The 13962-nt window shown below is 46.4% G+C and overlaps 1 protein-coding gene across 10 annotated transcripts in view; it reads right to left on the reverse strand.

Annotated features, from left to right (window-relative positions):
* DAPK1 (death associated protein kinase 1) overlaps window positions 1-9379 on the reverse strand; it is a 188527-nt gene extending 179148 nt beyond the window's left edge. The window contains exons 1-2 of one of the 10 annotated variants that reach the window (XM_047830151.1): window positions 9276-9379; window positions 7843-8012 (exon numbers count right to left, since the gene is read on the reverse strand). In XM_047830151.1, coding sequence (XP_047686107.1) covers window positions 7843-7904 — 62 coding nt within the window. In that variant the 5' untranslated portion in view covers window positions 7905-8012; window positions 9276-9379. Of the gene's footprint in view, window positions 1-7842; window positions 8013-8106; window positions 8272-8338; window positions 8473-8667; window positions 8755-8865; window positions 9202-9265 lie in introns of those variants that run through there. The other 9 variants (XM_047830156.1, XM_047830159.1, XM_047830152.1 and 6 more) reach the window with 9 other exon arrangements.
* Between the last annotated feature and the right edge of the window lie 4583 nt (window positions 9380-13962).

Raw genomic sequence — 13962 nt, forward strand, 5'->3', positions numbered from 1 at the left:
ATGGGAACCTAAGAACTGAGTCAGCTCAAACTAGTGACCTCTTCTGTCTTCTGCCCCAAGCCACTCTCTCTCTGTCCCAACATATCCCTCCGTCACTGTTCCTTGCCTTGCCTCACCTAAGTCATACCTACCCTCTGCATACACAGCCTGCTCAAAGACAGACATGCGAGTTGTAGGCAGCTCAGTGGAAAAGCTAATCCTTTTCATGACAGATCAGAAAAAGGGGCACTGATATGTTCCCTACATTTATCTTTCAATGGGAGAATTCTACTTTTGGGGGCCTCAAACAAGAGCATGGAAGACTAAAAGTACCGTTTTTAAGTGACAAAGGAAAAGCGTGCGTGGTTTCAAAGGCAGAAAACAAGAAGCTGCAGAAAGAACAATGGGAAAGAATGGAAATCAGCTCCTTCCTTGCAGGTGAACCCTTACAGTATCAGCTCTATTTGAGCTACACCAGCCTTGTTCACCACATTAGATCTAAGTAAGAACGATTAAGCAGTTTTGACAGAAAATGTGTCCCAAAAGAGAGTCCACACTTGGAGTCAAATTGCCCAGCCGAAAACCACCAGGCTTACGAATATAAGGACCATCAATATAAATTTTTCAAACACCAGAGATCAGCAGGTTACAGCGTTCATCTTCTCAAACATTATGTTCCTTGTCTGAAGTGGAACGTGTTTATAAAGGGAAAAAGATCAACAACATTCGCCCCACCTCCTCTCCTGACATCTATCAATATACATTAGGTTGCTGAATAAAATTTCTCAAGCTCACGACGAAATGTCGTAGAACACAGAGGAAAGCCCCACAGTCATTTCTCAGGGGGAGGTAACATTACTCAAATGGCCATAGTGTGATCCCTAAGCCACATGAGCTCATAACGTCACCTAAAAAAGGACAGAAGTGAGAAACAAAAGCCACCCAGGATCACACTGGTGACCTACACCAGAGGTTAGTTACAGGCACATGACTGATTTTGTTTTGTTTTTTTGTTTTGTTTGTTTTGTTTTGGGCTGGGGTCGAAAATAAGACGGGAACCATTTTAGCCTTTCCAACTTTTTCATTGTAACAACCCTCGTGGTGCATTGAACCTAGAGAGAGGTACAGCACTTTCTGGTTTACCTAAGAAAGATTCACTAGTTAGACACAGTTATTTTAATCCCATTTAGTTAGATGACATGGAAAAACCGAAGGGCAATTTTTTTCCCCTCCTCTCCCTCCTAACTGCACATTTAAAGGAATTCATTTAGAATGTTAACAAAGTGATAAATTGGATTTACTCTAAATAATTATACTATCATATCATCTCTTTCAAGGCTGAGAGATGATGCATTCTGTTGTGATAATTTACCTCAATAAACCGAAGCAAAACAATTCAGTATCACCTTCCACCTCAAGTCTCAAACAATCACATACCAGCCCCAAACCAGACAGACGAGTGCCACTTAATGAAACGAAAAACTTTGTCATGTAGGGGATGGCCATGACTCTTAACACACTACACTACTCAAAGGTTAAAAAGTAATAAGAGTGTTCTGTGAACTTTCTAAAAAGCTGAACTATTAACTTTCGGAGTTGGGTCAAACTATGCCACACACTAACATCATTCATAACCGTGGGGCACAAGCCATTGGGAAAAGGAAAGAAGTTTCTGTGGGCAGGAAAGTGCCAAGGAAGAGTGCTGTGCCCAGAGTAAGCCCCTGGCTGGTGGGGGGCGAGGGGGGCATAAAACCTTCATTGAAGTGGCTACTAGCTCTTCTAACCACCCTCTCCAATGCAGGTATTAAAACAGATTAGCCTTAGCAGGCTGCGCAAATCACCTTTCTTAAATATCAGCTTCATCTGGCTTCCAAAAAAGGAAAATTGTCAAATCCTAAGTAGTGTGAAGAACACTAAGGAAGCCTGGCCAGGGTTCGGGGCCCGCCTCCTGCTACCTACTAAGAGCTGCTTAACAAAGCCACTTGACCTAAGCACCCACTAGATGAAATAAGAAGGGAGGACCCAGCGATCACTCCAGCTTCTTCTAGGTCTGGGTGTCCAGGGGTCTCTGGGCTGACCTTCACCAATGCAAGCCCCTTCCCTCCCCCACCAGTAGGCTGCTTCTTTGTCTCACGATGAGTAGTAAGTTTCTACCAAAATTAGGCTTTGTTGCATTTATACCAAATGCCTGGTTAACTTAGGCACACACAGCAGATGGCTAGAATTAAGGATTAAGGATGAAATTCCCTGCAGGAAGCCAGGGGGGTCTTCGAAGAGGTCAGACTATGTAATTGACCTTGTAACTCACAGGTCACCTCCTGAGACAGAGAGTGAGATCCCAAAGGGCCTCCGAGAGCCCTGCCTAGGCACCACACCACTTTCAGGAGTATCCAGCAGCACACCCTCGTGCCTCTCCACCCAGATGCCCTCCCTGCCTCTACCCCACCCGGAAGGAAATGGCCTTTGCCTTCAAGCAGTCACAACTTTGCTGGGCGGTAAGAGGATATGTCGCCAATGTCACCTCTCCCGATATAACCCCCATATGTAATTACTGAAATTAATCTGAGCATCCATTTCTGTAAGCTTACTGTGTGTTTTTCATGGCTTTGCAGGGGCAGCCAATGTTATGGGGCCTTAGGTTCCTAAGTGGATGGGCAAGATACAGGCTTAGCATAACAGGGCACAAGGGACCCAAAAGTCGGCTTCAATGCTTCTTGGCTCCCCATCAACAAAACATCAACCCCCTTTGTTCATGGCCCCATCCAACCTAAATTATGCCTAGTGATCCAGAGGTGCCTTCCCAGTGCATCAAGCAAGCATCCAGCCAATTGCCACTCATGACCATCACCACGCCTTCCCTCCACACCCCGGAAGACCATTATTAGACCTTCCTAAGAGGCACAGAATTCAAAATCACTGAATGCAGAATATAGTCAATGATATTAACATAGTGTTGTACAGTTGCAGAGGGAAGCTACACTTGGGAGCATTCTGTAACACACTGACTTGTCCAATCGCTACGTTGCACACCTGAAACTAACATAACATTGTGTGTCAACTATACTTCAAAAAAAGTTGCTGAACGTTACCTCCGCTACGTATATTTGAACGTTCTCTCTCTTAAAACATTGCAGCCTCTCCTATCAAAGGAAACATCTGAGAAACACAAATTAAAAAAAAAAAAAAACATCACATTCAGCGCTGTCCTACGGGATGATCTCCTAGTCAACCCAGTGGGCCTGTGAGTCCCACTTCCAAAGAGGAAACGTCCCAAGAAGTCCTTCCTCCTTCCATCCACACAGGCCTGCCATAATTCTAATTCACCCCTGAATTCTAATTCACCCCTGCAGTCCGCAGTAAACCAAAGGAATGATGTACTTTGACTCTCGGAATTTAGGACAAAGCCTTACTTCAATTAAAATGCCTATGGATTTTATGCCAAAGGGAGAATGTTTTAAATTTGAATTATTAGCTTCCAGCTACCATCCGACCAGTGTAAACTCTCTAAGGCTCCACTTTGTTTTGTTTAAAACTGATCTTGTGCTTGTAAATTTTGGCTGCTGTGCATATTACTGTTCAGGCACAGACAATACAAAAGGAAAAGCAGCTTTGATGTTTATGAGCTGCAGACTTTAACATCCTAAGCTCATCTCCACCAGGGTCATCACTTACGGAGGGCTATACGTACGTACATGTTGTTGGGGTGGGGGAGGTGCGTGTGTGTGTTCATGGTGCTTTGCATATATCAATCCATTCATCCATCAGCAAGCATTTATTGAGCCCCTACTGACACGCACCTAATTAGGCATTACAGATAAAAAATGATGAGCAAATCCAAGGTCGCAACCTTGTGACAACCTGTGGGGAAAGCAGATAATCAAAGCAGCAATGACTCTACAATATGGTAAACACCAGGATGGGGACAACAGGTTATTAAAAATAATACCTTAGGCAGTGACGGTGTGTCAGATGTTTACAGCCACTGTCTCCAACTCCCACAACACCCTATAAAGGCAGGTGTCTCCTCACTTTCCAAATGAGTATACTAAGGCTGGCCCACACCACATGCTGCATGCTTATCAGCATCAGTGTTCACATCATCATTTATGTCTCAAATCCCCATTCTGGTCTCGATATTGCACCTGCCCACCTGCATTAGTTTGTTCAGGCATGGGTCAAGCTTTCACCTGGTGTTACACGGCGCACTCCGTGCCCTGGGGAGAAAAGACCACGGAACTCACCCAAAAAGAACGTTCAAGCTGGCTACAAGAGGCAACACAAGAATAACGACAACACAGATCAAGGACACAGCATGGCACAAAGCCGTCTGCGGTCACGTACCAACACAGAAGAATGATTTAGACGGCACATCTTTGGTTTCTAGAAGGGGCACATCATTGTGGTGGGATTTCTTCAGGAGGGAAGACCTAGGTCTTAAGATCGTGTAAGGTGAGACAGTGGAAGAGGAAAGAAGGCCTGCTCCCCGGGAAAGAGGTGCTCAGAGAAGTGTCTAGAAGGCTCACAGGTTAGGCTGAACTACTGTCAACCACATAACCAGAGCCCAAAGGTGGGACAAGCCAGCCTGTGGCCTTCCAAGTGCCAACTGATAAGAGTGGCTGAGGCACCCTGGGGCGTTAAAAGGACCCAAGCGGACCAGCAGATGGAGAAATCTGCATTTATAAGAACTCCTCCCAGAAACCATTCCATGGGATGGAAGCAGTGCTTTGCTCCACCTCCTGAGACAGAGAGTGAGACCCCAAAGGGCCTCATAGAGTCAACACGGAAGGTCACCAAACAGTCTTCTAAGGACGGGGGTCCTGCTCATTATAGGAATTTGTTTCCATGTGGAGGCTGGGCCGCTTCACTCTGACTCAGATGGGGAGGCCAAGGGCAACATCAATGTGTCTCCCCAAGGACCCTTTTCCCAGAAGGCCTCCCTTCCCCAAATTGGTAAACAGATACCTGAATGCACGTTGACTTGCAGGCCAAGTCAGCAGCCTGCCTGCAACATCCACAGGTCTCAGCCAGGCCTGCAGATGAGATCTGCATTTGTTTAACTCTATACTGCTGATGAAAATATGTTTACATGTGTTACACAACAGCCATGACACAAGCACTAAACCTCTCACTTCAAAAATGAAGGAGGGGAGCCTGGGTGGCTTAGTTGACTGAGCATCAGACACTTGATTTCGGCTCAGGTCACGATCTCATGGGGTCTTGAGATCGAGCCCCACTTCGGGCTCTGTGCCGAGCGTGGAGCCTGCTTAAGGTTCTCCTTCTCCCTCCCTGTCTGCCCCTTCCCATGCACGAATGCTGTGTGTGTCTGTCTCTCAAAAAATAGATAGATAGATAGATAGATAGATAAATAAATAAATAAAAATGAAGAATCCTAAGGGTCAGAAAGGGTGAGTGACTTATTTAAGGTCATAAAGCTAGCAAGTTGCAGAGGTAGATTTGGAAACCAGATATCTTTCCCATGGTCTGTCTGCTGGATCACCACTGCAATAACCAGAATACTTTATAAAGTTCTTTACAGGATCAGAGAGCTTTTACAGCAGTCCTGGGTAGCACAGTCCTGGGTAGACACACACTAACATACACAGACCAACAGACACGTGCATGCACACATACTCATACATACACATGCTCCTGCTTTTCCTAAACGTAAAGTAGTAACAATAACACTACTGAGTGGACCCATCTTCCTTCCCTTCTCTCGCTATGGACTTGGTCTCCGCATATTCATAAGCTAGGAGAGTAGCTATCACTTAGATGACTTCTAAAGACACCCAGGTCAAGTGCTGAATCGATACGCGGGTCCCTGTATCACTCACTGCTTAGATCAGCCTTACATTGGTGCTAAATAACTGCCCATTTTCATTTCTGTGACACACGAAGCAGCCTCTTTTCTTCGTGTCTGCCTTAGTCAGGACTTGTTTTCAGGAAGTGGCTATTTCCAAGGCAGATGTAAAAATCACAGCACTTGGAAAAAAACTTCCCCCCACAATCAACCATTTCCCCCATTTCTAGGCAAAGCAAAAGCAGCTGGTATTGGATGGATATAGGCATATGTGCTCTATTTAAAAAAAACCCCAACTCCCAGTTTTTCAGAGCCCTTCCTCCAAATTCACAGGTCACATAAATTAAATTATTCAGCAAACAAGGTGTCAGTTAGTGTTGCACAGCAGGGAGAAAGTTATTCACGGAAACAAGACTGAGGCCAAATCAAAGCGAAATGCACTGATAAACGAACAGGCCACCTCCCAGCTCAGCTAAGAGGGCCTGTCATCTCGCCCACAAAATAAAGATTACAAACTCCCCCACCAGCCTCAGGGGGGCTTCACTTTTTTTTTCTTTCTCAGAACACACAATTCTAGCAAAAGATCCTACTGAAAATAAGGTCATATACTTAATCCATAAAGCAATCAGCTCGTCTAATTTTAATCACTCCTCTTTCTAAGAGAATTTCTATAAGCAGGCCACACGACACAAATGGAATTAAAATATATTTTTCTACCCTTTTCCCCTACTCTCAAAGGAAAACTCCATATACCACTCATCTTGCTGAAAACCGCAGGAATAGAGTGATTTAATTCTAGTTAAACCAAGTACCTCAACCGCATACCCTTAAACCTTAATCTTAAACATATCCAGGAAACATGACTTTTGAGAGCTTTCTTTCTAAAGTATTCACTCAGTAAATCTGCAATAGATGGGAAGCTCCTCTTAAGTGCAGGCTCTCAGTGATGTCCTGAGTTGATACAAAACACACAGAGAAATATTCTATTACAGTAACTTTTTTCAAAATTGCTTTTATTCTGCACTATTACTTAAACTTGTAAAAAAATTTAGTTAAGCTCCACAGTGGAAATTCTCATTAGGTAACCTGGGGTATGGGTATTTTTGAATTTCTTTCTAGTAAAGAAACTGCTTTGCATCAGAACATCCAGGGTATATGGAAAAATATATATTTTGATACAAATGTAAGTAAATACACACTTTCTGTTTCAAGATCCTTTAGTCAGTACAAACACACTACAATCAAATTCTTACGTTGAATTTAAATGTAGGTGTGAAAACAGATTTCTGCTAGTTAGAACAGAGCTCAACCAACACACCCTGTCAAATACCCAGTCAAGGGGAAACTGAGCCAGCCCGGAGCCGCCTCAAAATAATCATTCTTTGTTTACCCAGAAACTGAACGACTTCACACACAGAGACACAGCTCCCAAAGCAATGCTCTGAATCCAGACAGCCCTATTAGACTCTCCGTCATTTATTTGTTAAAAATTTAACATTGTAAATGAAACCAAAGCAACCACTAACACCAAGGGGGTAATTAAATTCCTGGTTAGAGGAAGTTTCAAAATCCAAACCCAACACCAGCATCTGGCAAGTCGCCAAATATGATCTACCAATACTTACTTGCTCGTGTTACTTTGAAAATGCAGACAGAAAGTATTAAGATTTTAAAAGCCAACTAATTAGTTTGTACTCTGTTTAAATCACATAGAAGACCTAACTCCAGCCGCAAACATACCTTAGCGTCTGCCTCATCTCGGAAGGGCAAACGCTGACAAGAGTTACCGCAGACAATTAAATCTGTTCCTGTCCAGGGGTCTTGATCAATACCCTCTGCAACGTAATCACTGAAATCGCCCCTCCATCCTAGCCCCTTGGATGAGGTGGTTTATTTCTGGTTTCCAGCCCGCGCTGGGCTAGTAACTCCTTTCTCTATAATTTGCACATCTCTTCGAAGGGAGAGGGAGCCGCCTGATTCAAATTGCATTTGTTTACCGCCCACTGCCCCGATATTATGCATTCCCGCGACCCAGTGGCATGCGCTTCCGGCACCCTCTGTACCTGCCAAGTTCCTCGCCGGTGTCGTAGTAATCATCCACGTTTTCCTGCCTGAACACAGTCATGATAAACTGTCACACCTCAGCAAAGCCCAGCGCACTTCAGCTCCGCTTCCCACACCATCACCACCGCTCCTGCGCCTCCGTGGGCCCCTCATGCATCAGTCTCCAGCCCTTTAAAATAAGAGCAATAACAATAATAAAATGACAACCCGGAAAGGAAGAGGACCTCCCCATGCTAAGAGCCGCTCGCCTCGCCGAAGCCCACCTCTCCCCAGCTGCCCCTCCCCGCCCGGCGGAGAGGAGCACCCTTTGTTAAACCCGAGCCAGGGACGCCCCCGGCCCCGCAGCGCCCGCGCGCGCGTGGGGCCGGGCGCAACCGCACCCCAAGGTCCGCGTCCCCGAAAGCAGGGCGCTCTGAGCGGATCAGAACCGGCTCCGGAAGTGACTGGCCTCCCCGCCTCCCCTTTCTCCACACACACGCCCACCCAGCTCCCCACCTCCGGGGGCGCCGCGGAAGAATGAAGCCCCCGCCCGGGAGGAACGCGCCTCGCTGGAAGCATCCCCCTCCAGCCCGCCAAGGCTCGGCGGCCCCCGCGCCACCTCTCGGTTCCCGCACTCCCCGGCAGCCGCGGCCACCCTCTCCCCTCCCTCGAGCCAGGCAGTCCCCAGAGGCACATTCCTGGCGACTCCCGCTCCGTTACCCGGCCGACCCGGCGCGCGGCCGCCCGGGGGAGCAGGGGAGGAAAGGGAGCGGCCGAGGGAGGCGCGGCCGCCTGCTCCCGGTCTCCGCGCCCCGACACAAAGCGCCCGGCCCGGCCCGCGCCACCTGTTCCCACCCGGCCCGCGGGCCTGGGGGCGCCTCCTGGCTGCGATCCCACTTCTCCCCTTCAGTCCAGCCGCCCCCTCCTCCGCCTTCCCAGTTGCCCTGGGCTCTGCCCGGGCAAACCCCGCCGCGCCGCCGCCGCGAAAGCAAAAGCGGGCGGCGGGGCCCGGGAGGAGCCGGGGAGCGCGCGCGGCCACTCACCCGGGCGCCCAGGAGCTGCCCGAGTCCCTCCCGAGCTGTCGGAGGCCGACCGTGGGCGCCAGCGCCGGAGACGAGCGGGGCGGCGGCGGGAGCGCGGGGAGGGGGCGGGTGGGGGGCGCGGATCCCGCGCGTCCGCCCCGGCGTCTGCTCGGCCGGGCGCTCCCCCCTCCGGCTCGGGAGCAGCTCTTCGGCTCCTCGCCGCCTTCCTGGCGGAGGGCTGCCGGCGGGCGGCCAATGGGGACCCCGCGAGCGGGCTGGCGGCACGGCCCACCCACCTCCAAGCTGCCGGGCCCGGCCGGCGCTGCGGGCTCTGCGCAGCGCTCTGGCTGCTCCTCCCTGCTCTGCGCTCCGGGCTCGCTGGCGCGCTCTACCGCGCACACCCCCGCGCACACCCACTCACCGACACCCACCCGGGGCCCGGGGGAGCGCAGCCGCGCGCTCCGTGGGCGCTCCACCTGTGCACGCCGCTCGGCTGCCCCCCACGGCCGCCGCGTTCCAGAGATACGCGATTCCTCGGTCCTGCAAATGTGAAATGAGCGCCCGCGTGTGCCAGGCACGGTGCTGGGCACCGGGAACTCGGAGACCAAAATAGATTTAAAAGAAAAACAAAAAAAAAAAACCCCAAAAACCCTGCCCTCATGAAACTTACATTCTGGTGGAGAAGACAGGGGGGAAAAAGCCGTAAGCAAATAAGATCACTTTGGAAGAAATCGGCTCAATGGAGACAGTAACACAGAACAGGCTAGAGTAGGGCAGAGAGGGAATGGGTCGTACAGTCCCTCTCCGGAATAGGTATGTCTAGCTGAGATCTGAATGATAAGACATGCAACCAGAGAAGAAAGAGTTGACGTCTCACAGGTCCAATGAAGCAACAGAGAGGAAGGGTTTATGTGTGCTCTTCAATATGTTTTTGGCTATTGATGACTTAAAATGTGGCTGGCTAGTCAAGAGTGAAGTGCTCAAAAAGTATCTCGGATTCCAAGACTTGGTATAGAAATAAGAATGAAAAGAGTCTTGTGAATATTTTTGTAATAACTACATGTTTGGATGATAGTTTTGGATGTATTGAGTTAAATACAATCTATTATTAAAATTAATATCACCTTTTTTCTTTTTTAAAATGCAGCTACTAGAAAATATAACACTACCTTTGGGGCTTGCATCATGTTTCTGAAGACTGTGCTGGTCTACACAGAGACCCCATATTTCCTGGAGACTCTTCATCCATTCTATTTCTTACTCTGCTCCCACCACCCTTTTAGGTCTGGGGAACAGAAAGGATGGTTCCCCATAGGGACTTTCTGGGGATCCCCAAACAGAAGAAAGCTCCTACAGGGAAATTTATCTTACTTCTTAGAATGACAGAAAATATGTGAGCCCTCTGAGATTTTAGATTTATATCATTGTTCAAATAATCTAGATTTCCTAAAATGAGAAGGTTTAAACTCTCTTTGGTTCAACAGAAATATCAACTGTAGACATTTTGGCCTATTGCAAAGAAAGAAAGAAAGAAAGAAAGAAAGAAAGAAAGAAAGAAAGAAAGAAAGAAAGAAAGAAAAGAAAGGAAGACAGAAAGAAGGAGGGAGGGAAGGAAGGGAGGAAGGAAGGGAGGAAAGAAGAGGGAAGAAAGAAAGAGAAAAAGGAAGGAAGGAAAGAAGGAAGGAAAGAGAGAAAGAAGGAGAGATGAGACAGAGAAAGAAAAAGAGAACGAAAGAAAGAAAGGGAGAGAGAGAGAAAGAAGGAAAGAAAAGAATGCCCCTCAGACCTTATATCAGATGGTCCTCTTAAAGAACATTTCAATTCATGGTCCACAGGAAGGGCACACATTCATGATGACAGAAACAAAGGAAGGTTCCAAATCGGAGATGGTACCTACCTTAGTGGTGGGTTTGAAAATTAATACAAAAAGATCTTGAGAGGTGAGCAATACAGTCAAAAAATAACAACAACAACAACAAAGTGATTCATCTGGGGGGGGAGGGAATGCAAATGAATACATCTGTTGGGGGTGGGGAATTTTAAACACGGATGTTCGGGAGAAACTTGGAAAGCACTCATGGATGACTGCTTTCTGGGTAATATTTTTCCTGCAAAATAAATGGAAGTATGTTTTCCAAGGCAATGAGGATTATCTCTGTTTGGGGAATAACATGTCTTACCCACCACATTTGGTGTGCTAATCACAGGAGATTTTCTGGGGGAGTGAAAAGGGCATGGAGGTAGGAGTCATAAAAATGGATCTAATATTGGTGGAACCATTTAACAGCTGACTCTGGACGTGTCTCTTACCCCCAAGCTTCGTGTCTGCGTTAATTTAGGCGAGCATTTTCGAGAAGGAAAATGTGGTAGTTAAAAAAAAAAAAACATGGCCAAAAATGCAGTCAAGAAGTGAAGTCTAATTTTCCCCTCCATGATTATGAGTTGGCCCTGATGTCTTGCTTCTGAAAAAAAATGTGAGGGAAGTGACACAGCATAACGTCCTTCTAAGGCTAGACCATAAGGCACAAAGAACTTCTGCTTCACCCTCTTTCTCCATATCTCACTCTGGCTCTCTCTTTCTCACTCTACTCTCTCATTCTCTCTAACACTGGAAGCCTTCAGCTGCCATGGTTACCCTGGGGCTGCCATGTGGAGAGACCATGTGGAGAGACCACAGAAAGAAAGAAGCCCAAGGAAGCCAGCTGTTCCAGCCCCACCCCCACCCCCAGCTATTCCTGTTTTCACAACCGGGTTCCGTGAACAGAATCAATGACTATTTCTGTTTTAAGTCATTATTTTGGAGGTGGTTTGTTACACAGCAATAGATAACTTATCAGGGACTCAGATAGAAAATAACACGTGCCAGATGCCAGGCCAACTAAATCATTCTCTTAATAAATCTTCAAATAACTCTGTATATCAGTTGTTTCCATTTTTTTCTCTGCTTTATACTTAACCTTAGTGTCAATTTCATCACCGGCAAAATGGGGACGATAATAGACCCTCGAATGTTCCTCAGGTTTGGTGGGAGAATATAGAGAGATATTACATAAAATAGGGCTTTGTACATTATAAGATACATCAGAATATTGTCTATCATATTTTCTATCATGTTTCCAGCAAGAAGGGCTCCATGAGGCATCTTTCAAATGGAAGACAGCAATACAGTAATCCTCAGATTATGAGATTCAAGCTGGAAAGGGCTTCTCTGAAAATAACTGATTATGAATATGGACAGTGGATTATGATAATCATGGTGATAGCATTTAAAACAAGTTCAAATACAAAACTTAGAACATTATTTTACTAAGGTAAAACAACTGCTGCTATAAACCCCAACAAAACTTAAGAGTTTTAACAAATTAAAAGTCTATTTCTTGCTCTCAGCACAGAGGCCTGCAGGAGGTAGACAGAGAGCTTGGTCCCACATAATCACTCAAGGATCCAAGTTTCTGCCCTCTGATTGATCCATTGTCCTTCAGTGCACACGAGCTTTTTGTCGGTCCTTTTCTTCTGCTGGCTGATAAGAGAAAAGAGAATCCAAAGAAGACTACACTGAAGGTTTATTTAGGGGGTCAGGTTTGAAGTCTAAGGCTTAACCATTTGGTGGCAAGATATTCTAAGATCTATCAGACTGGTCCACATTAGTTCAGTTCACCTTTGGATTACTCTTTAATAACAAGTCTTGGGCTTTTATCAAGGGCCTATTTTTTTTTTTTAATTTTAATTCCAGCATAGTTAACATACAGTGTTATGTTACTTTCAGGTGTACAGGCACTTATATTTTTAAACAGCCCCGTGAAAAACGTTTCTGCACCCGTGGCTTTCCTTGGAGGGATTGCCCATTATGCAGTTGAAGGCCTCTTATGTAGGAAGTCACATGACTGAATCCAGTCCCTCCCAGCACTGAGCACTAAGCTAACTCGTCTCTCTTGAACAAATTATGTTTCTTTTTCTCAGAAAGTGAAAATCATAAAGTTCATTCTGTTTTCCATTTTCCCTGGATTCCAAAAAGCATGTGGCAAGCTCAGAAAGTATAGTCCCCCTAGTAATGTCCAACTCACGATATTCTCTGAATCGATCAATAAGCATTTATTATCTAGTATATATTAGATACTGAGGATGCAGAGATGAAAGAAACATTCTCTGTCCTTAAGTAACTCAGTCTAATGCGGGAGCCTGATGAGTAGAGTTCTGTTACAGCGTGATTTTGCTGGATATCATCCATTCACTTCTCTAGAGCCAGTCTTGGTGCTTCTCCAAACTTACAGGTCGGCAGACTTGGCTGTGAGATTATTTTAATTCACTTCCTTGTCCTTTGCCCGCTGCTTGGTTTGGCCGTTGGGAAACCCTGGCATGAAGTCAAGTAGAAGGGAGGAGAAATGAAGCCAGGAGAATCACTCTCCTATTTTCCTCGCAGAAAGATTGCCTCAGTCACTGTAAAACAAAGGTCACTGCTCCTCATCAGATAACCTCTTCTGCATGATTTTCTCTGTTCAGACTGTTGGTAACCAGTCGCTCATCTTGTCTGTTTGGACGAGTTGGTACCAGATCAATTGTTACTAACCTGGGATTCCTACCCCATCCCTTAGGGTTCCCACCCTATCCCTATGGTTCCCCCACACCTACTTGAATCATCCTAATTACAGTGTGCCAACTCTTTCCTTGGAGACCCTGATTGCTAGTGTAATGAGAGCAGAATCTCAGGCTGCTGTGAAAACACAAAGGGAGGGCACTCAATTCTGATAAAGACCAAGAAAGGAGGATGATGATAGGGGTGAGCCTAGGGCTTTAGGGAAGTTTCCTGGAGGAGCTGACATCCTGATAAAACATATGAAAAAAAAATTAAGAGTTGGCAGAATAAAATGGTGGGCAATGGGGTGAAGGATTGGAGGGTGCCAGGGGTGAGAGAGGAGGGCATCTAGACAGAGGAAGACAGTGAGGGTAAAATCACAGATGCAGGCATCTCTAAGCAATAGAACTCAGGCAGTGAAATGGCAAAAAGTAGAAACAGAGAAAGAAGGGTCTTTTCCATCATGCCCAGGACTTAGATAACAGTGGAGAGATAAACCAACACAGCTTTTGACAAGCTTGTCCATTAGGGGTTGTCATTAATTT

This window comes from Prionailurus viverrinus, chromosome D4 (assembly GCF_022837055.1).
Source record: "Prionailurus viverrinus isolate Anna chromosome D4, UM_Priviv_1.0, whole genome shotgun sequence".
Classification (NCBI taxonomy): domain Eukaryota; kingdom Metazoa; phylum Chordata; class Mammalia; order Carnivora; family Felidae; genus Prionailurus; species Prionailurus viverrinus.